This window comes from Leuresthes tenuis, unplaced genomic scaffold (genome assembly GCF_036924035.1).
Source record: "Leuresthes tenuis unplaced genomic scaffold, fLeuTen1.0.hap1 SCAF_17, whole genome shotgun sequence".
Classification (NCBI taxonomy): Eukaryota; Metazoa; Chordata; class Actinopteri; order Atheriniformes; family Atherinopsidae; genus Leuresthes; species Leuresthes tenuis.
In genome coordinates this window covers 21752109-21773407 of record NW_027325371.1, presented here as the reverse complement: position 1 = coordinate 21773407, position 21299 = coordinate 21752109, and the positions used below count along the sequence as shown (strand labels likewise).

Sequence of the window (21299 nt, the reverse complement as noted above, 5' to 3'; positions counted from 1 at the left end):
CTTGGGGTCTGAACATATTTTATTGCTCCTTTTGATACCATTTTCTTCTTTCACTTGTGTAGCTTTGAAAATGAGAAGGTATTTAAATGGAAGCTGTTGAATGTAACTGTGGGAGCAGTAACAGAAACTCGTCACGCATGGCAGCGAGCCTTTAGCCTGGCTGCCTGCGAGCATCCCCTGCAGACCTGGTCCCTCCTGCATCCAGAGCTGACTGCTCTGTTTTACTTAGATGTACATGTTGTGTGTATTTTAACATGTAAACACATAGATACACTAACTGAAATGACAGTTTTTCATTAGATGTGTATCAAAATACAAAAACAATTTTCCCACATCTGCTAGCTAAAAGATCAATGACCCATATATATTTTTGTCCGGTTAGGTGTATGGGTCAGTTTTTTATGCTTTTGTCAAAGGTGTGAGTGAGTTTGGGTTCAATCCTCAGTTGCGCAAGAATCCTCATAATTTTGGTTAATTACTAACCTCTAACGTTAATGTTTTGGATGTAATGCAAATAAGTGACACGTACCTCTTCAAAATGTGTGGCATACGTCCTGGGGAATCGTTTTTTCTTCACTGGGTATGATTTTAGGCAGGGCCCCCTTGTTAGTGACATGATGCTAAATAACGTTTTAGATTTTTCTTTTTTAAATGTCATGGAGAAAATGCTCAACTCGGGCACGACATGGGCAACATGTATTTATCTGTGAAGCCCGCCTGCAGTATGTAAGTAATGAAGTGACTCATTTCTGATTTTTTTAAGGGCTATGTGGACACAGAAATCCAGTCCAGTTTCACTTCAGTTTATGGTCCTTTCAGACAGTTAATTCGGATACAATGCAGTGTATACACAAGTGTGTTGTCATAAACCTACAGCACTACTACAGCGCTGCAAGCAATAGCCTCTAAAACAGCAAAAACAAGCCGTTTAGCTGTTCTTTTCCTTCTTTATTTAGCTGGACAAACATTTGGAGTTAAGAGCTGAATGTCACCTTCATTTTTGTTGTGTTAGCTTTTATTTTTAGAATTGTTTGTACGTCTCAGTCTAATCTCCCAAGTGGTCTCACAAATATTACATTTTCTTTTGTGGTTGATGCTAATAATGACACACACAAAAAGGCATGAAGTGAACAAGTGTGCTGTTTCAGTGGGTAGTCATGTTCAAATTAAAGTCAGATGCAAGACACTTTTCAGCAAGTGAACAATGTGGCTCGTAACAGGAATGCAGCCTTGGAGGTGAGTTTAAGGCTAATGAAAGATCTCTGCTGGGAAAAATCTGAACTGTTCAGAATAAATCAGAAACAACTAGACGCACTATGAAATACCTGGATAATTAAACGATGGAGTGTAGGGTATATGAATAACGAGGTTTCAATATGATCAAAGTCTACAAAGCTCTGATTACTTTTTACGTAATATCAAAGCAGCTTTTCTGACGCTTCCTTAGGTCTCATTTTTATTATTTTGCAGTGTTTGGGTGGTGAGAGTTAGGCAGACAGACTACGAAGATAAAATACTGCAGAAAAAGGCAAAATAGTCAGATGGTCAAGTATGTTGCGGAAGAGTCAACCTTTTTTTTAAATTTGATTTTCCATCATTGCTTATCTGAACAGAGACTGTCTGGTGTCTCCTCTGCAGAGTGCTTGACCAAGTGTGTTCTATGTTGCTCTGCTACTGACTGTATGAAATCTGTGTGTGTGTGAGACAGAGAGTGTGAGTGAGTGTGTGTGTGTGTGCTTGCAGTGACTGCATCTTATGGCCATCTGCTCTCAATCCAGCAGATAAATAAATGTTCTACACAAACTTAACTGCCTCCTCTTTACGTTGTGTGATAACTTACCATATATAAATACATACGGAAAAGCTGAAAATGATTTATGTCAAAGTCTGAAAAATTACAGTGACCTATCAAAGTAATAAAAGGTAATCATCGTGTTCGATATGTTAACTATTTCTAAGATCTTCATTTAATTTTTTTTTCCTCAAAAGAAAAAGACAAAACAACTTTATTCAGTGCAGCTGCCGAACACAATTAAAGCAACAAATTATTAACAAAGTTGTTAAAAATGTAATCACTTGAGAGAAAAATGCATTTATATAGCAGAAAACATAGTAAACACCATAGTAAACACCCTAACCCTGCTGTGTGTGAACATGTTTGAACGTGAGTGGGCCTTTTAACAGTTACTGTGGTTGGCCTCCACATCTTAAAGTAACACCAGAGAATTTGGATTTTTTACTCTTTGACTCCCTCTACATCTGAGAGATTTAATGCCACTGTCATAAAAACTAAAAGAAGTGTGAGCCATGCAAATGGCTATGTGCAGCTATACAGATGGATTTTTTGTACTGTTTAAGAGACCACAAAGACACCAACAAAAGCCCTCAAAAATGTCAAGCAATCGAAAAGTTCGGTGTGGTGCAGACTGGGTAGTTTCAGGCTGAATGCACATGACCAAAGTCAAGAAACCCATAGTTTTAAGGTTCACAAACTTCTCTAGTGTTGCTTCAATAGAAGTAGGAGGTGGAACCACCTTATTTTTTTGTCGAGTCGGAGCTGAGATTCTCGCCCACTGTTTTGCTGCTCAAGTATGACGAGCAGATGTAGTACCGTTGAGACACAGCATTGTGTGGTTGATGTTTGGTTTTGCTGAGCAAAGCTCTAGTGTGGAAGACCCTCCATCTCTGAGCCTATTCGGCTAACTAGCTAACAGGTAAGCTAGCTGCAAATTGCGTGCTCTCCACTTATTAACTTATAATAAATCCATTTGGTAGGATTCACACATATGTGATGCAACAATGCAGTGGACGGGTCTGATGTTTGGAACTGTAGCGAAAATCAGTCGGACAGACAGTCCTGGTGTTCAGTGTGCGGAAATGTTTTTTGTTTGTTTTTGGAGGCTGTTAGCATCCAGTTTTATGGAATATGGGCATGGAGTTACCACAACAAAACTACATCATACAATTGTAGAGGCAATTTAGTATTAGTCATTTTAGTGAAAGAACTTATTGAAAAATATATGAATATCTATGCACACACTCCATGTCAAAAAGGTCCGATCACTTTGACTGCAAAGCTAGCAGTTTATTAGCCTGTTTGCTTTTTTGTTTTATTGAAATTCCTGGCACCACTGTGCGGTTTTCCTCCAAATTAAACCCCAAAAGATTTATTTTAATGTACTTGAGGCAAATTCCAGTAGGGAGAAAGACTGAAGGCAGATATTTGCAAATCTATTAGAGATTACGATGACTTTTGGTTCCCATACAAGCACACATACACAAGCGTGAATGGGAACGACACCTATGGCTCCTGTAAGGAACACGATAGTCCAACATTACTTATTTTCATAAATGGCTCATTCACAGCTAATATAATGACCAGTCCTTTTTTTGGAAACCTTTTTTCTTTTTTTTTTTCCCCTTGTCCTGTTCAGCATTATGGCAGCAGAATTGTAGTCTGAATACCTTTGATGCCAAACAGATTTGCTTTGCCAAGGGAAGTTTTATAAATGTAAAGCTCCCCTTGATGCCCATTTATTTATTTCTGTTGACAATATATGACATGTAATAGAGCTGAACCGGACCGGGGGACAAGGAAAGAAGAAGAGGAAAGAAGAGGAAACAGAACAAAAATAGAAACAAAAACCAGACAACCAGCTGCTACACCTGTAAAAAACAAAACAGCCAACAATCCATGGCCTCTGAGGGGAATCCAGCCTTAGCGCCACCAGGAGCACCTGAAAGCAGACAAGCAGAGAAAAAACAAACACACAAACAAACAAAAACAAGCACAAGAAGCGATAATCACATACAACACAGCTGTGAATATAGATGACCTGAGACAACATGATAATACATCAACTGCTTAGCGACCATGCTACTGGGCTAATAAATGTGTGTGTGAGAACATGCAACACCCATGGCACAGGACCTACATGGTAACCGTGCTTAGTTATGAGTGTATAAGTGTACAGAGCCCCCCCCCCCCCCAAGCAATCAGAAGCAGGCAGAGAGGGCCACAAGACCCAGGCCACCAGCAGCCCCCACGGAGCACAGAACCCAGGAAGCCCACCGCAGGGACAACCACGCATCCACCCAGAAGACTGCAGAGGAAGCCCCCGGACAGAGCCCCATAAGCATAGGGCAGAGGCCCTCCGGGAGCCAGGGGCAACAGCCCAGAGTTTCAAAGCAAAGGGTGTGAATATATACTTATGCACGCACTACTTTTCAGTCTTATATACTCAGGCTTTTGCACTGTGAATAAAGAATGAAAAGCTGAAATGACTCGATGGACCTTGAAGTCCTTGAATTCCACCCGTGCCTTAAACCCAAAGTTTAAGACTAAATTAACTTAGAGTGAGTAGAACAGATCAGATCAACAGTTCTCAAAGTGTACAACAGTTTTATTGACCAATGATCAACTCAAGCTTACATGATTACAATTAAACAAGAAATCACTTAAACAGTGAAGACACTTCTCTCCTCTCTTCCATTCCTCTGCCTTTGTTACCATGGCTAACAAAGCCATGAGATTTAACTAAAACTGCCTGGGAAAGTCTAGTTGAGCCAAACCGTTTAAATTTACAGTACATAATCTGATCAACTGTACTCTCTGGCTTATTTAGCAATTTCTTTTTTCATATTTCAAACCCAATATGGGTCCTCAAACTTCATTTAGTAAAGCAGCACTTTAGCTTAGCGGCTCTTTCTGCATTTGCCTGTGGGAGTTTTCAGCTTAATGACACATTCAGCTGCTTGTCCTGTGTTACTCTGCAGCTATGTTCATTGTGGTCAGAGATCAGGAAGGAGAGAGACAAAGGACACAAAAAAAATAAAATAAAGACGTCATTACAGCCGTTCCTTACAGTTCATCACATATATGGCACTCACTGAAACACACTCACCTATACACATTAACAGGCACGTGCATGCACGCAGACCAGCGTCCTCTCTCTCCATCATGCTGGCTGGTGTGAAGTTAACTTTTGGGCACATGTCCAGGCTCGGCACTATAATATTTTACAGTAATGTACAACTGTTGATTGGCTCTGATTAGAGCCCCAGAATGGCACTAATATAAAACTCTAAATCTATAGATCTATCAGTGTGGTAAAGGCTTCACTTATTAAAAGGTGTTCTATAAAGGCTGCTTGCACAAAACCGTACTGGGTGACGACTACAATGAACCTTGAGCTACCACAGAGTATTAGATGATGTGTTTAGGTTGGTGTCAGGGGTAAATAGCTTTTGAAAAGCCATTTAAGGCCTGAGAGAAGGGAAGATAAATACTTGGAGTGATTGTTGTGTAACTTTGTGTTTGTGAAACCAGCCTTTAGACTCATGTGAACATTATGCATCAGGCATCGTAAGTACGGTCCGTAAATGGCAGGAGTGTCTGAGAAAAACGCCGATCCGCTCTGATGACAGAGGATGCAGCGTTCAGTCGGTCCGGGGAGATGCAACTGTAAGGCAGCTTGTCTGATTGTGCCCTGAAATGCACTGTTGATGAGGCCACTAGGGAGCGAAGTGAGTCACAATCAAATAAACGTATGTGGAGGAGTGAAACCACGTGGGAAAGTTACAGGGAGGTGAAGTCAGCTGTGCGCCTGCAGGGCCATCTGTTTGTTTAGCATGTCCACACCTGAGAGAGACAAAGAAGCCTCGTCACAACACTATACAACTATGAGGAGTGTGCACACGCCGCTGGTGTGGATGGAGGAGCGGGCGAGTGGGTCGGTCTTACCTTGACGGTGCTGTCCACAGCTCCAGAGAACAGGCGCCCCCTGGACACGGCCAACGCTGTGACGCTGCCCTGATGCCTCAGCAGGGTCTGCGTACAGATCATGTTGTCCATGCTCCACACCTGCAACGCAAACCAGCTTGTAGACGTCTTTCAATTCAAAACTACACTTTGAAGCCTCACTACAACAGTTCTAACCCCCACGAAGAAACAACTCAGTGTTCCACTAAATTGCATATTACAAAATTTCTACCATTAAAGAAAAAGCCTCTCATGGCTAACTCTGACCTTTCCCCCCCCACTCAGTGGATATACTACTCTTCTCCACTTAGCCTGTGCCGACTCCTTTTACAGCTCCTCGGTGTCTCACAGTCCATGCAAAAAGCCCCACCCAGCAAGTCTTCATAATGAGTTCCTCTAATATTCTACGTGAAATTTTGACCCGGTGCTCTGCACATTCAAAGCAGAGATCCTCAGCCACCGCGCCGATGGCAGATTTAGCTCAGGATGTGTCTTACGGACGTGTTAACATGGTTAAAAACTGACACATATCTCCATACGTTTAAGAGTGGGCTTCCCACCGTCTTCCAGCACACACACACACACACTCTGTTCTCACCCTGAGGGAGCGGTCGTAGGAGGCGCTGAACACTTTGGTCTGGTCTGGGGTGGAGATGACAGCCAGAGCGTAGACTGTCCCCACATGACCTGTTAAGGTTCGCACTTGCTCTTTAGACTCAATATCCCACACCTAGAGAGGACACACACATCATCATCATCAGCCTAGCATGAGGTGGACTTAACCAAGTCTCTGTGATAATAAAATAATGTGGAAGCAAAAAGAAAACAGGAATTAAACAGAATAAGTCCATTTCAGACTCGAGTTGCCTGCACGCACTGTTTCTATGGACACACCAACATAGGTTTGCAAAGTTTGTTGCTTTATGTCTTTAAAAGGGGATCAAAAACAACCTGGACTCACTTTGCAGGTAAAAAGAAAAAACGTGGTGCAAGTAATGTCAAACAAAAGAAGTGAATGGGCACACGAGTGCGTGGCTCTTACATGGATGAGGTTCTCATAGGTGCCGCAGACGATGTGGTGGTTGGTGACGGCGATGGAGTAGACGCTGCCTCCGCTCGTCTGCAGCACGTGGACACACTCCAGAGAGCGGATGTCCCAAATCTGACACGAGGGGGAGAGAGAGGGAGAGTGTCTGTGACAATGATGAAAAGTGTAGCCACAAATACCCTCGCTTATCAGCAGGGGAAGAAGAAAAGCTGGAAGCTGTCAAGTTGTATCTCCGTGGCAACACAGGCCGAAGCAATCAGGAGTCGAAGCTGCTCATCTGGCGAGCCAATCAAAGCACAGAGCTGACAACAGGCCACAAAATGAAGACAAAAAGAAATGACTTCAGATTATATCCGTCTCTGTATTTCAATCTAATGGCCAAGGTTTATAGAGACGTGATTCATCAGGTGAAAGGTTTGGAGCTACCTCAGCATGTTTAAAATTCAACTCCAAAGTGGTGTCATTAAACTACAAACATGCAGTTTTCTCACATTTTAGCATTTCATATCATTTTCTGTCTGGTGCCGGATAAATAAGTCAAGCATAAAAAAACATAAAAATAAATGAATGCTCCGGGTTTCAGTCCAAAATAAGAGATGATGAAGGGCAGACTGTACAGTGTTCAGAGTGAAATAAAAAAAAAAGAGCTACATCTCAGACTCTACGGGCCTCAGTTAGCATGTTAAATGTTAAAGTGCATGACAGGTCAGTCAGTCAGACTGCAGCAACAGGACCTGAACACCTTACAGTCCTGGAGTTTAGGGGATGAACAATGATTTTCAACTTTTCAAATAAAAAAAAAATGTCAAAAACTTGCTATTCAGTTTTTTTTACTGGCAGTTGGTGGTAATTCATTATTACCACAAGGTGGCAGTAATGTACAAATTGTACAACAACAGAAGAGTGTTTCACCGCAACCAACGTAAAAAGTGATTTAGGAGTAACAACTCCAACTATTCAACAGACAGGTGATCCACTGGAACCAATGATGCGATGTAACCACGGCGCCTTCTACAGTGTGGCGCTCCGTAGATTATGATATTCATGGTGAAATCTTGGCTAAATGCGAACTTTAAATTAACGTCTTCGGTTCGGTGTAGAATAACAGGGCCAGTGAGAAAATAATGATTAGCAGAGCTTTAATGAATATTAAATAATATGATATTTGTGTTATAGAACTACATGGAAACAATATGGTTGTGAAGCAGAGGAAATCTACTGCTTGACCAGATTAACTGGTTATAGCGATAACTGAAGTCTTATGACCTACTAATCCAAACACAACATTAACAGGGTCGAATCTGCCCCAATAAACCAGGGGTGGATTTCATTTAGATGGGAACTGGCTTCCTGTAAAGTTTAGTATTTACAGTCCTTATTTCACACAAAGCCTTTAGTGTCCAAGTTTCTCCCCATCTGAAAGATCTCGTTATTCCCCATCACCCCACGAGGACACTTCACTCTTAGTGTGCTGGTCGACTTGTTGTTCCCAGCATTCCTTGAACCAGAATGGGAGGCAAAGTCTTTAGTTTCAGGCTTGAACCATCCTTTGAAACAGACTACTTGCTTGCGTGGAGGACACAGACACACTCTCTGCTTCTAAAATTAAATCCCTTCTTTTTCCTTAACTGAACTGGTTTTAATAAGACTTTTGGGTGTGCCTTTTGGATACTTGTAATCCCTTTGACTTGGTGCTTTTACGAGTGGCTCCACATTTTGGATTCTCGGCTTTTTGTCTCGGTTTGCTCAGTAAAGCACTTTGCCTTACACCTGAATCTGAAAGGTGCCCCATGAGTAAAGCTAAGCTGAGTCGAGTTGAGTCAGGCAAAGCTTAATTCAGACACTTAACGAGTAGAATCGAGCAACAGTGAATCTTTTCAGTTGGGCATCCCTGAATTTTTATTTCATCTCAATGAATCTTTAGAAGCAGCTTTCTGTCAGAATTATACAACTATTAAAATATCCGAAAGGATCATTTTCACTGAACATTTTTTAAACAACTTTTCCAGTTAAGTACCAGCTAGAGACAAACTGCTCCACGAAAAACACCACAAGAAAGACAGCTGTCTGCTTTATCTGTGCCTTCATCTCTCTTTCCTCATTCTTCCGCAGACATCCCCATTCCTAAAAGCAGCCCTGTTCTTAGCTCCCTCTGCCTCTCTCTTTATCTCTCCTTGGTGTCCCCGAGGTGGTCATTAGTGACCAACTGCGGCAAAACAGCAGGACTCACACAAGCAGAGGCGCCAGCGAACATACTGAGTACTTTCAGCAGAGAAGCAGTGGATAAAGCTGACATTCTGAGAGACAAAGTCCTATTTATACACAGACGACACAGAGTCCAATTACTGGCTACAATATATCCCGGCAGCTTTAACTGCCAACACAAACGCATACAGTTCAACAGTCAGTACAGCAAGCTTTCAGCACTCCAGCTAACATCCACGGTGTGAGAGCAACAGCAGGAGCTCATCATCTCACAGCACAGCTCAGCATCTTGACCGAGCTGTACTTCATAACAGCAGGGTGTGTGTGTTTGTTTCAACTTACTTCCAAGTGTTGGAACTGTGCCGACTATCCCAATAAAGCATTGGACTCTGGCAGCTTTAAATACTGATTCATTGTTCACATCTTTTGCTTGCTTTTTTTTTTTTCTTTCTAAGCACAGAATCTGAAATAAACAGCAGCCACCTTCATATTCCCTCTCAAATCTGTCACATACATCTGAATCACCTTCCAAGCACAACATTTTCAAATCTTCCTTCTGCTGCATTTCTACACTCTTCTTTAAACAAGAGAGGAAAAGGAGTTGAAACAAAGTTACATTTTACTCAGAGCATCTGTGTAGCTTTGGTTATTGTCCATATTCGTGGAATAAACCCAAACAGAGTAGAATTTGTCCTGTTTTCTGATAATTACAATCACTGTATGACGCATACAAAGATTTGGAGTTGGTTTTGTACCATCAATATAGTTTAAAAATATGAAAATACTACATTTTATTTCCAACCAGTTTGGTCGCACATGACTGGATATGATGTAGCTAATAGCTCAGTTAGCTTGTTCCTCAAAATAACATGATTGTCTAACAGATATTCGTCCTCCGAAAGGCAAATAAGAAGGCTCAGAGATGAGGCTACGAGTTCGTCGATTGTTAATTGGATAAAAGTTAGCGATAGCCTGCTCGAGGCAGGAGGACAAGACCGCTCTTTGTTCAGAGTAGAGCAAAGCCAAAGGACCAGCAACAGCACCAAGAGCTGTCAACACATTTAGACTGCCCCCAAGTGGCAGCACAATAAAATGCAGACCCGAGTTAGCAAAGCACCACTGGAGAGTGAGCAGAGATGTATATTCAGCTATTCATTTACTCGTTTTAGAATAAAAGTTTGCTTGACATTTTTGGTAGCCTCTGATGGGTTCTTCTTTAGCATAACAGCAAATTCACATGTTTGGAGATTTATTTTACAATAGTGGCATTACACCCCACAACTGTAGGGGAGCCAAAGAGCGGAAATGTGCCAATCTCTCTAATATTACTTTGAAAACAACTAAAAACACTGACGTTGGCAATCACCCCACATGTAAACACTGACATCTGCCGAGTCATGGAAACGAAATAACAACTGGGCAAACTCTGCTAACGGGAGGAGCTTAGGGAGGTGACATAAGACACAAGCTGTATAGTGTAGCGGTATGATTGCCACCTTCTGTGTGGGAGACCTGGGTTCAAATCTGCATCAAAGGTACAACTTCCAGTAGGCAAGCCCCCCTAACCCTATCTGCAAGTCGCTTTGGATAAAAGCGTCTGCCAAATGCATAAACATATTCAAAACCTCTAACAGTGAAAACAGTCAACGCAGTATGTGCACTTTTCTGTAGTAGTGCACAGTATGTGACAGTAAAACTGACTTATATGGCAGTAATTGGGCAGACTTACCACACAATGTGTAGCATAGCACATAAAAGAACAATAACTGTGAGGTTGTTCACATGTGCAAAATGCAGATTTGTACAACATGATCAATTATGACTTAATTGAGTTTGTGCCACTGTGACTACTAACTCCACCCGTCCATATACCTTGATGGTCTGATATGAGCCACTGTACAGGTGGTTCTGGGAGGCCACAAGCGCTCTGACCCAGTGATTCAGACCGGTCAGCTCCTTCTTCAGCTTAAGCTCTGTACCCACGATGTCCCACACCTACAAACACAGAAATAAGATTTAGATTAAACTGAAAGGAAAGAAAATAGTCCCATCTTCAAACTACAGGACAGAAAAGCGTTGAAACTATTAAAAAATGTTTAGTTTATTTTAAAAACAGCCCTTTTAAAGACTAAGTCGATTTGCAGAATCTTGCCACCATAAACAGACTGCAGTTACAGCACAATGATTTAAGTGAAAACACGCTGTGCACAGAGCCGAGCTGAGCTGTGGCGGGTACTAAAGTGCATGATGTCACTGAACTGATGCAGAGAGACGCTGGGGGATTGGAGGAATGGAAGTTACTGTGGGTAAGAGAGGAAAGTCCCTGTGTCAGAGCAATGACTTCACACACACACAGCAAGAAAATTATCCTCTTCCCCCCTTTTGCTCACTTGTAACCATGGTAACGCAGACTTACATGACATCATTCCTCATTACTGTCCACCTCTCCCCGCTTGACTAAATGTTTTTACTCACCTTTTAATCTTTTGAGCCAAAACTAATTTTGCTGGCTGCTTGCAGATCACTTCCTGATAAACCTGATAAGAGCCCAGTTGATGCTGGATTCATGGAATGATGTCAAAACCCATTTTTGGGAAGTGAAACGTGTTAAGGCAGTCACACAGTTGTTGTTGTTTTGTTTTTTTAGCAAAGAGAGATGTCAGACGCTCCAACAACTGGTATCCTCGCTTTATGTACCGTGCTGGCATGTCGGGCGCAGTTCTGAGATGGCGAATCTGTTCTTTTACAGTTATCGGATCTTTTTCCAAACTGATTTGTGATATTTGGGACTTGACTTTTCTGTGGTTATCTACGAAAATTGAAGTAATTACAGACTACAGAACTTATAGAGGCACATGAATTGTTGAATATATAAAGAAATGAAAACAAAACATTCAAATACTGATTCAGGCTGTGAAAAATAATCTCCTGAAATAAAACTTAACTACTTGTGCACAAAGCTTGAAAAACACAACAAGCTGGGATATTTTTTATAACCGGCTGTACCTTAATGGCCTTGAGGGAGCCACTGAACAACATGTTGTGGGAGGAGACCAGTGTGCAGACGGGGTTGTCATGGGCACGGATGGTATTGACTTTCTGCAGGGTCTGGATGTCCCACACCTACGCAAGATGCACGCAACAAAAACACAGAAACACAACTTCCTCAAGTGATGAAAAGATTCAACTTGAAGCTGTACAGTTACCGCCTGAACATAATGAAATAAACAGATGACTGTTACTTACAATGATGGTGCAATCTGCAGAGCCACTGTATAGCCTGTTTCTATGGAGACAAAAACATAACATGTCATGCTTTTGGGGGAAGTGAGTTTTTCCGTGTTGGAACACAATTTTGGATCACAACATGTGTGTTTATGTGTGCGTTTTATTACCCCTGGATACACAGAGCCAGAACGATGCCATCGTGACCCTCGAGGGTTTTCTGGCACTTGTAGGTAGTGCAGGTGTCCCAAACCTGAACACAAGAGAGCAAACCACTAACATTTGTTACGTGGTAAAACCTTACATGTTTTTGTCTGCATCGCTTTGTGTATTACTGTTGGTGCGTGGATCTTTAGGCTTCAAACAGAAGCTCTCATATAAAATCAAGGCTGTGGGTGGAAGTCATGAGACTCTTTTCATAAGTGGGCGGGTGAAGACTGTGTTTAGGCCACAGGGAAAAAAGGAAAGAAAATAAACTTTCTTAGGCTTTTCTTTTATACTATTATTTTGGAGTGTTTGCCGCTACCTTAATCGTCTTATCAGACGAGCCAGAGAAGAGCAGGTCTCCAGTGGAGTAGACGCAGAGACACCACACAGGACCCTGGTGGCCGACAAACGTTCCCTTACACTTGAAGATCTGCTGTGGGTCATAAGCTGCACACAAGCAGAGGCAGGAGAGACTTCTTTTTGAAAACTGAACAAGAGGAAGTGAAAAACTGAAGCTGAAACAAGTGGTTAAAGGCGATAGTGGTGGGTGAGGAAATTTCACACGGTGGTGTGGGGAAGTCTGACTGAGGAGGCAGTAAGAGCGATAATCCAAAACTCAGATTCACAGAACTATTGCTCCCACTAAGATACTTACAGCCCAGGATTCCCATGTTGAGCCTGGCATTGATGTGGGACAACTCATCCTGTAAAGACACAGTTAATAAGTATAGTTTAGGTATATTTTACCGTAATTAACAATAAAGACATTTGTGAACTTCAGCCATTTCATTCTATTCTCAGGATAGAAAAGAAATGTGTTACAGATATTCCTCTGAGAGGTGTGTGCGCACTCACGTTAAGCATGGAGGCATCTCTACGAAATTCCATCAGGTCCTCGCTGAGTTTACTCTGATTCTCGTCCAACATATCTGAAACACAAACAGAAACAATCACTGAAAGAAAAAATTCAAGAAGGGCGTCATCCTAGATGCAGGCAGCCTGCTGCAGTGTCTCTGGACATACTTTCTTTGCATCTTCTTGAGTTTTCTGAAACATTTCTCTGTGCTGGCTTGGATGCTGTGCTGCTGGAAGGGCTTCTGCTGGTAACTTTCTTACATCTGCTATGATGCATAACCATGGCAACGGGAAAGATGTTAACCTGTTGGATCAGCTAGCCGAGTTTTCCAAAGACCAAATAATGCCTATAATAAGATCCCAAATCAAGCTGAGTTGAAGAGGAGACGTCCAAGATGCAGAGCAGGAACAAATCAGAGCAAAAAGAGAAGGAAGTTTAAACCATTCCTTCCCTTGATCATCATGGGAAATGGGACATCACTGACAGATAAAATGGGCACGCTTGGATCCCTGATGAGGACACAGCAGGAATAAGGAAGGCAATATTATTTTTTTCTTCAAGACATGGCTGCAGGAACAACTAACACCTCTCGACTCAGCTTTAAGACTCCACAGGCAGACTGGGCAAACTGCGAGATGCTAAACTGTCAGCTGTGAGTTCCTGTCCACTGAGAGAGTTCATCTATGTGGTCTGCTCGTGCTGCAAGTGCAGGCATAACCTTATAAAAACAACACCCCAACCCACTGATGGTAATATCACACCCCCCTCTCTGCTACACTTCCTACATGTCTGTACACACACACAGAGCCCATTAATCCAACTGGGCAGTCTCTGCAGGTAAGTGTGAAAACAGATCTTCCCAACTTTGAGAAATCAGCTGTGTGAACCCGTGAATTTCTTTACCAAAACCCTGACAGCAGGAGGAAAACAAAAAAAACATGCAAATAAGCTATTATAATATTTCACACAACTCTCTCTAATATTATTTAGCTGATAAAGTTCCTGATCTGAATGAATAAACAGGCAAATGATTGCTAAATGTTTTTTAAAAAAAACACTCTTTTCTTACCAAATTTAAGTTCCAGGTTTTTCTCCAGCTGATCCAACTTCTCAGAAAGTTTGCCCAACATTGAGCGCAGGAAAGCAATGTCTTGGTCCTTCTGGGCCAGAGTTAGCTGCATCTCATGGAACCTGACCACAGCCACAGATATATACAGACAAATCAAGTGATGGAGAGCCGTTTCACAACCAAAAACTCAAGTTGAACACTTATGTCAGAGCTTTAGCTCACCTGTCGTCGGTCTGCTGCAGAAACTCTTTCAGGCCCTCAAATTTACACACCTCCAGGTGTGTTTCATATGTGTCTTGGTTTCCTATGAATGTACAACTGTTGGGAAGAGGAGGCAAGGTTGAAACCATGGAAGACTTTATCAATGTCCTAATGAAACAAAATGTATCTAAAAATTGGTGCCAGTGTTTATCTACAAATTAAGAAATAAATACAGTTAGAGAAGAACTATTTAACGTCTTTTTTTAAGCTGCTTGCTTGCTGCATGTCACCGCTTTCTCCCTCTGCCCAACTTCCTGTCTCATCACCATTTGATCAAAAGGCCACCAGAGCCCCAAAAGAAATCTTTTTAAATTAGTTAAAAAAGATTTTTAAAGACTCACCCATATTTAGAGTGTGGACATTTGATGTGCTCACATTCTTTGAGGTGAGCCTCCAGGTTCATGGTGAGTAATGGGGGACAGGAGGGGTTGTTGGGGCACCGTACTGGCCTGTAGTCACAGCTGGCTTCATGTTCTCTGCAGTAGAACAGAGAATTGGGATGAGTGGAGCGAAGAGAAAAATATTGACAGTAAAATCCTTTATGTAGCATTTCATTTTACATCCTGGCAAACATCCTTTCAAATCTTTGGTCCGTACTTGCGTATGGACAGTTTGATGGTGAACGGGCAGCCGAGGGGGTCCACCTCATACGCTCCAGGTTTCCCCGCCACTGTGGCTGCAGGAGGAGCAGCAGCAGCTCCGCCTGTGGCAGCGGCTGTGGCTCTGCAGCCGTATTTACAGTGGATGAAGAGTTCTCCGATCTGCTCGGCCACCGCAATGTTGTTCACAACAACTGTTAGCTTAGCGGCATCCACGGGGCACTTGTCTGTCAGGAGTTCAAACGTTTCTAGGTTATCACAATCAACTCCACTTTGAAAATCCTGGAGTATCATTAGCACTCTTCGTTAAGACTCACCTGAAGTCAAGGCACAGCGTCTGCAGAAGGTGTGCTGCAGGGGAAGGAATAACAGAGGAATTTGACATGTTTTCTAGTTCTTTATTTATCAGGCACAGAGCAAACCGACTCTAATTTCCAGCAACAATCAGACTTTTATCAGCTCATGTACCAAACTGCTGATAGCAGGTTTTATAACCTGCAGCAAGCTAGCTAATAAATATAATATTAGCTCTGTGAGTCAGGTAAATGCTGACTGACAGAGTTTTTAAAATCTACAGGTGACCGAGGTTAAATCAGCATGTCTGAGGCTATCATCAAGAACACAGATCTGTGCTGATGTGAGCAGGGATTACGTTAATGAAAGTAGGGACCTCACAAACTAAGGACTCCTCGGAACACAAATCCACTACAGAGGTAGAGGATATGTAGCTGGAATTAGAGCAGGCAAGCAAACTGTGTCATCTATTATTAACAGCTCATTTAAAACCTTTTACAACTTGATTGTACAACAGCAGGAGTAAAGCAAAAAGAGATTAAAGAATGGAGCCGAGGATGGAGGAGTGAACTCACCCCACATGTGGTGATGACGGGGTCCTTGAAGACGTTGCAGCACAGCTGGCAGCACAGTTTTACCGACGGCTGTTCGGCAAACACCTGGGGCTCCTGCTCACAAACACACATTCCTCTGTTCATTTGGACGGCTTGTGCGTGGTTTCATTAGAAATCCACGCTGTTCGAGTGTGTATGCGAGCACAAATACCACTACCAGTTTAACTGTGGAACAGCTGAATGCCACACATGCATGCGTTTATGTTTGCTTCCATGTGCTGTCATACCGTGTCCTCCTCCTCTTCGTGCAGAGAGAAGGTGGAGCGCAGGGACATGTTGGACTCAGAATGGAGAGATCGGACCGAGATGGCCGAATCAGACCTCCGAGGAGTGCCGATAGGAGGCTGAGCGGTGGAAGAAAGCAACGGAGAGGAAAGGGTGTTATCAACAGCCCCACAGTGCACAGCAACGTTAACAACAAGGTGTTTTTTTCCTTTTTACCGTGATAAATGACCGAGTTTTAGCAGCGTTTATCATTATCATCCAGCTGTGCTGGAAGAAAAAAAGACATTTCCAAGAGAGTGAGTTGTGTTTACCATTCCATCGTCGTCATCGCGAGGGGAGTATGTCAGAGTGCTTGAGGAGGAGGGAGTTCTCCTGTGCTGTTTGTAGGTGCTGGATCCTTCAGCTGAAAACACATTAAAAAAGGTGCAATTCACAAGAGATAAAGACAGAGTGATGGTGTGGCTTAGTGGCCGGTGTGTAGTTAAAGTGTGCCTTACCTTTGGTTCCAGAAGCCACCGCTGAGAAGGTGGGGCCAAAAGATGCCTCCATCCTGCTCTGCAGTGCAGAGAGGAGGGCGGATGGTAACAGGGTGGGTTGGTGAAAAAAAGGAGCATTTCATTTTTAACAAAATTGTGTATTACATCAAATAATGAGCAGAATCTGGATATTAGACTAAATCTACGTCTCACCCCACTGCCAGAGTCTGCTGGAGGGGTGGAGGGGCTGCTGGGGATGGATGATGTGGCGGCTGCTGCTCCTCCGGAGTATCGGTTGTAGCGAGGGGTTTTACTGCTGCTCATAACCCAGACCACGCACACGTATGCACGAGGACACACTAGCAGCCAGCTGTGCGCCTAGGCCTGGGAAAAGGAGAAAGAACAGAGGGCTTGATTATAATGATACTTTTATTAAAGACACAAGGGTCCATATCAACCAATAAAAACCAAAAGAAACAAACAAAAATGTAATTAAAAGTCCTAAATCTACAGAATACACTGTGTCATTTAATAAAGGCTCACTTAAACCCTTCATGACGTTAGTTTTCATGCAATCTTAATGACATCACTTTCAGATACTGTAGTTTTAATTTTTTTGGCCAGACACTTCTTCTTTTGTCCTCCACTGGCCTAGTTTCCTCATTCTTATCAATGAAACTCTACACCCCATGCTGAGATACACCATGTTTTCAACCAATAGCTCTTTTGGACTCACCTCATTGGTGCAAAATGACTACTTTATGTCTGTTAAACTGTATCTTTGGAATGTTCATAGATGCATCTAAAGAAATATGAACAAATTATGTAACAAAGTCCCCAAAGATACCAGTTGTCTGTTATGTGTAAACACAACACTGGATCATCCCTCCAGTTAGGAGCTTTTAACACCAGAATGATAAATAGTTCAGTGTTAAGTGGCTTTAGAGAAGCCTGTTTTACACAGGTGGCTCAGCGCCGTATCACTGTGTCCTCACACACATCAAGACGGTGGAATCATCGGAGTGACGAAAGGCACCGTGGTCAGAGTGGCGAGTTCCGTGAGGTTTTCCCCTAAGACGCTGGTGGGAGCAGATTACAAATCCTGGACAGCTTCATGGGCAGATTGTGCAGCCAATAACCGTACGAGCTAACGATCCACATAGCTTTCAGTTTACATCAGGAACTAGCTGTCCAGGTCACTGATTTTCAGCTGTCACTTCTCCCTCTTTTCCTTTGTGCCTGCATTGCCCTTCCCTCCGAGTGACGACAGCACATTAGTGACAAGTTCCATGATGCCAGCTGGATATGTCTGCCGCTGTTAAGTCTCTTCCTGCCTCAGAAGCATATCAACTTCGACCCCCCCTCATTCTGCCACTGTACTTTCATACATGACTTGATGTGCAACGAAGGTGCATCTGTGGCTTAAAAACATTTTCCCATTTTCTCGACCCCCAGCTGGTCAAGGCAGATGGCCGCTCTTCCCGATTCTACCAGATGTTTCGTCCTGTTAAAGGGAGTTTTTTTTCTTTCCACCATCGCCTCATGCACACTCAGGATGAGGGATAAGATGGAAAAGAAGTTTCGATGCAATCTGTCGGTGTCCTTAGCGAGGCAAATTATTATTTTTTTTTTAAGTTGCATTTGTATGAACTGGACTAATTTGGAGTTTAATGAATTGGATTTGATTGGAATGTGACTGCATTACAATGAATAGGACTGCAATTGGGTTGAATTGTACTGTATTTCTGAAGTGACTTTAGATGACATTTGTTGTGATTTGGTGCTATAAAAATAAAACTGAACTGCACTGAAAAGGCATTTGTGAAAGAAACAAACAAAAAAACCCAAAAAAACATATTCCTCGACTGAAAACGAGTGAAAAAGCAGCCAATGTCCAACGAACCACTGAAACACCTTCAGAAAACTTGGAGAACTGTTGCTCGAGACCACTTCAAAAGGTTCCAATAAAGTCTGGCTGCTTGGAGGCAAAATATACAGAAATGAGGTTTGGGATCATGACTTTTTGCACGGTTCTGTACACAATGATTAACCTGACCAAAGGCTTTAGATACAGCCAGAATAAAAAACATGAACATTATGTCTTTTATACCTACTCACACTTGCAGTGCTTATATAAACAGATATAACCTCATTTTTAAACCATACTGGTTTTTGCATACTCTTGAAACTTATCAATAAGTAATTGTTCTAATAAAAAGTGTAGTAGCCAATGAAAATGGCCTTTCATTTTCTATATTGAATATTTGACCAAATTGTCTTTAAGTGGTTCTCACACAACTGATAACACTGAGTCAGGTCGCACGCCAAGCATTAGCAATCCAGAAAAACTCATAGCGGCGAGCGTGTAGATGCTAGTTAGCATACTTTAGGTGTTCTGCTGGTATTTGGTCAAGTTTTTGCATGTTTTATTCAGTACCAATTTCTTCATATTACAGCACACTTTATCAGACCGGTCCCTGTAAGCTCCAACAATAAATTAAGCACTCTCGACACAATTATACTTCTACAATTAAATTATATTATTATACGGCTGTGATGTGCTCTCCTTAATCTATCTTCATTTATCACCAAGCATGTCAAAAAAAATAATACCACGTCTGACCAACAGCGCAGAAGTCCGGCTGAAAACAGGAGAAGTGCATAATGAAAGCCACATGTTGGATTTATGCTTTCCAGAGAGAGAGAGAAAGAAAAACCACAAATCCTGAAACTTGGCTCGAGAAATGTCAGCGACTGCCAGCGACAACAGTACAGCATACGAGTAGATGGCTGAGGTATGTGGAGAGACAGAAATGTGTCACTGAGCTCCAACAGCAAAATTACTGATGTCGAGGAAGTGTCCGACTTGCTTTACTGACCTCGGGTTCTACAGCACAATTAAACATGATCATTTCACTTCAATCAGTACAGGAAGGTGGATGCTTATGAAGAAGTGGGTTTCTGGCTTCGTTTAACCGGACAGGCTTGTGGAAAAGACTCAAAGAACACATTCAACAATAACAGGAAGTTCAAAGTTCAGTCAGTGTGCTGTTCAGTAATCAACTTAATTTAATCAACCAAAAAAAAAAGTTCTCACATAGTATCCTTATGTTTGCACAGTGTGATTTTTCTCGACATACATAACACATACACATACATGTGTATGTGTGCATATATATATATATGACAAGTGGTACTCGTGCAAACTATGGCTTATACATTTTACTTCCTTACAGCTGTGAAAACAGGAAAAAGACACAGATGTTCGACTGAAGGCAACACTGAGCCCAAGTCTTATCACTGTAAAATTGGGACTAGTGGCTGACATCGCAAATTCTAAAACACGGGGGTCGAGGGGCAGAGAGAGAGTGAGAGGGAGCAATGCAGGCACAAAGGAAAAGAGGGAGAAGTGACAGCCAAAAATCAGTGACCCGGACAGCTAGCTCCTGATGTAAACAGAAAGCTATGCGGACTGTCAGCTCGTACGGTTATTGGCTGCAGAATCTGCCCATGAAGCTGTCCAGGATTTGTAATCTGCTCCCACCAGCGTCTTTGTCTGTGTTCACAAGCCTAGAGATTCCCGTAAAGAGCCCCCAACGCAGAAAAAGGGGGGCGGAACACACTCGCACGCAGCGAGACACAACCAAAGTTCTCTGGCTAAACGTTCAAACGGAGTTCTCTAGCTAAATATTAAGGCGTCGTATGCATACGGCTTTACCGCAAGTTAAATACAACAAAGAGCAGCTTAAAGCCTTTGTTAGTGGCCGTCATCTCAATAAAAACGATTGCAAGCTATGATCATTGGCAAGCTATGTGTGTTTGCTAGCTTAAGTTAGCTAATTTTCAATTCTTTTGAACAATCGCTGCTACTGACAGTCCTTGGCCAACTATGCTAGCCACGACGACATAATTCGCGCTGTTCGTGTAGACCATAAAACAAGTATTCTAAAAAGTCGTCAGGAAAAATATGAAAAACTTGCCATTATTATTTTTTTCCCCAACAGCGGTCCTCCAAGTCTGTAGACGAATTCCGAAATCTTCTCCTTTGCTTCACATACACGGCTAAAATGCCGTAGTGTGTTCTGGGACGTGTAGTACAATGCGTAACATCGTGGTATCCCAACCAACCGTGTCTCTGCTGTCAGACTACGCTACCCATAATTCCCTCCGTGGAGCTGTCATTTGACTCGAGGCTGCCAGTAAATTCCGCAGACCAACTGCAAAGCGCACTATTCCCAAATATATCCATTTTCTCACCGGTACCGCGACGTTATTGGTTCATGCTGACACCGAACCATCACGCGACAGCCTTCATCATAGTCAACGGCGAACACATGCGCACGCTGGTGTGATATGGAGATGTACTGCTAAACAACGTGGAGGAACCGTTTAATTCAAGGTGTCAGCATTTTAGTGGAGAAAACATTTAATGAAATACACTGTGGTACTACTTTTGACA

The 21299-nt window shown here is 42.4% G+C and overlaps 1 protein-coding gene across 1 annotated transcript; it reads right to left on the bottom strand.

The window, feature by feature from the left end:
- Positions 1–4382: 4382 nt before the first annotated feature.
- Positions 4383–20907, bottom strand: traf7 (TNF receptor-associated factor 7). Its single transcript, XM_072368265.1, has 22 exons — positions 20821–20907; positions 17054–17224; positions 16862–16919; positions 16676–16767; positions 16367–16483; positions 16101–16193; positions 15549–15582; positions 15230–15458; positions 14974–15108; positions 14594–14689; positions 14372–14493; positions 13302–13375; positions 13102–13150; positions 12766–12893; positions 12410–12492; positions 12261–12300; positions 12021–12137; positions 10887–11009; positions 6804–6923; positions 6360–6491; positions 5744–5863; positions 4383–5641 (listed from the first exon to the last, which is right to left on the bottom strand). Exons 2-22 carry the CDS (start codon positions 17162–17164, stop codon positions 5627–5629), a joined length of 2088 nt encoding a protein of 695 aa, XP_072224366.1. The 5' UTR covers positions 17165–17224; positions 20821–20907; the 3' UTR covers positions 4383–5626.
- Positions 20908–21299: the final 392 nt, after the last annotated feature.

Excerpts from the sequence above, each read along its gene's own strand:
- traf7 (XM_072368265.1), bottom strand. The coding sequence starts at position 17,164 with ATGAGCAGCAGTAAAACCCCTCGCTACAACCGATACTCCGGAGGAGCA. Across the intron at positions 16,768-16,861 it reads GGTGGCTTCTGGAACCAAAG|CTGAAGGATCCAGCACCTAC; the intron begins GTAAGGCACACT and ends ATGTGTTTTCAG. Across the intron at positions 11,010-12,020 it reads GCTCCCTCAAGGCCATTAAG|GTGTGGGACATCGTGGGTAC; the intron begins GTACAGCCGGTT and ends CTGTGTTTGTAG.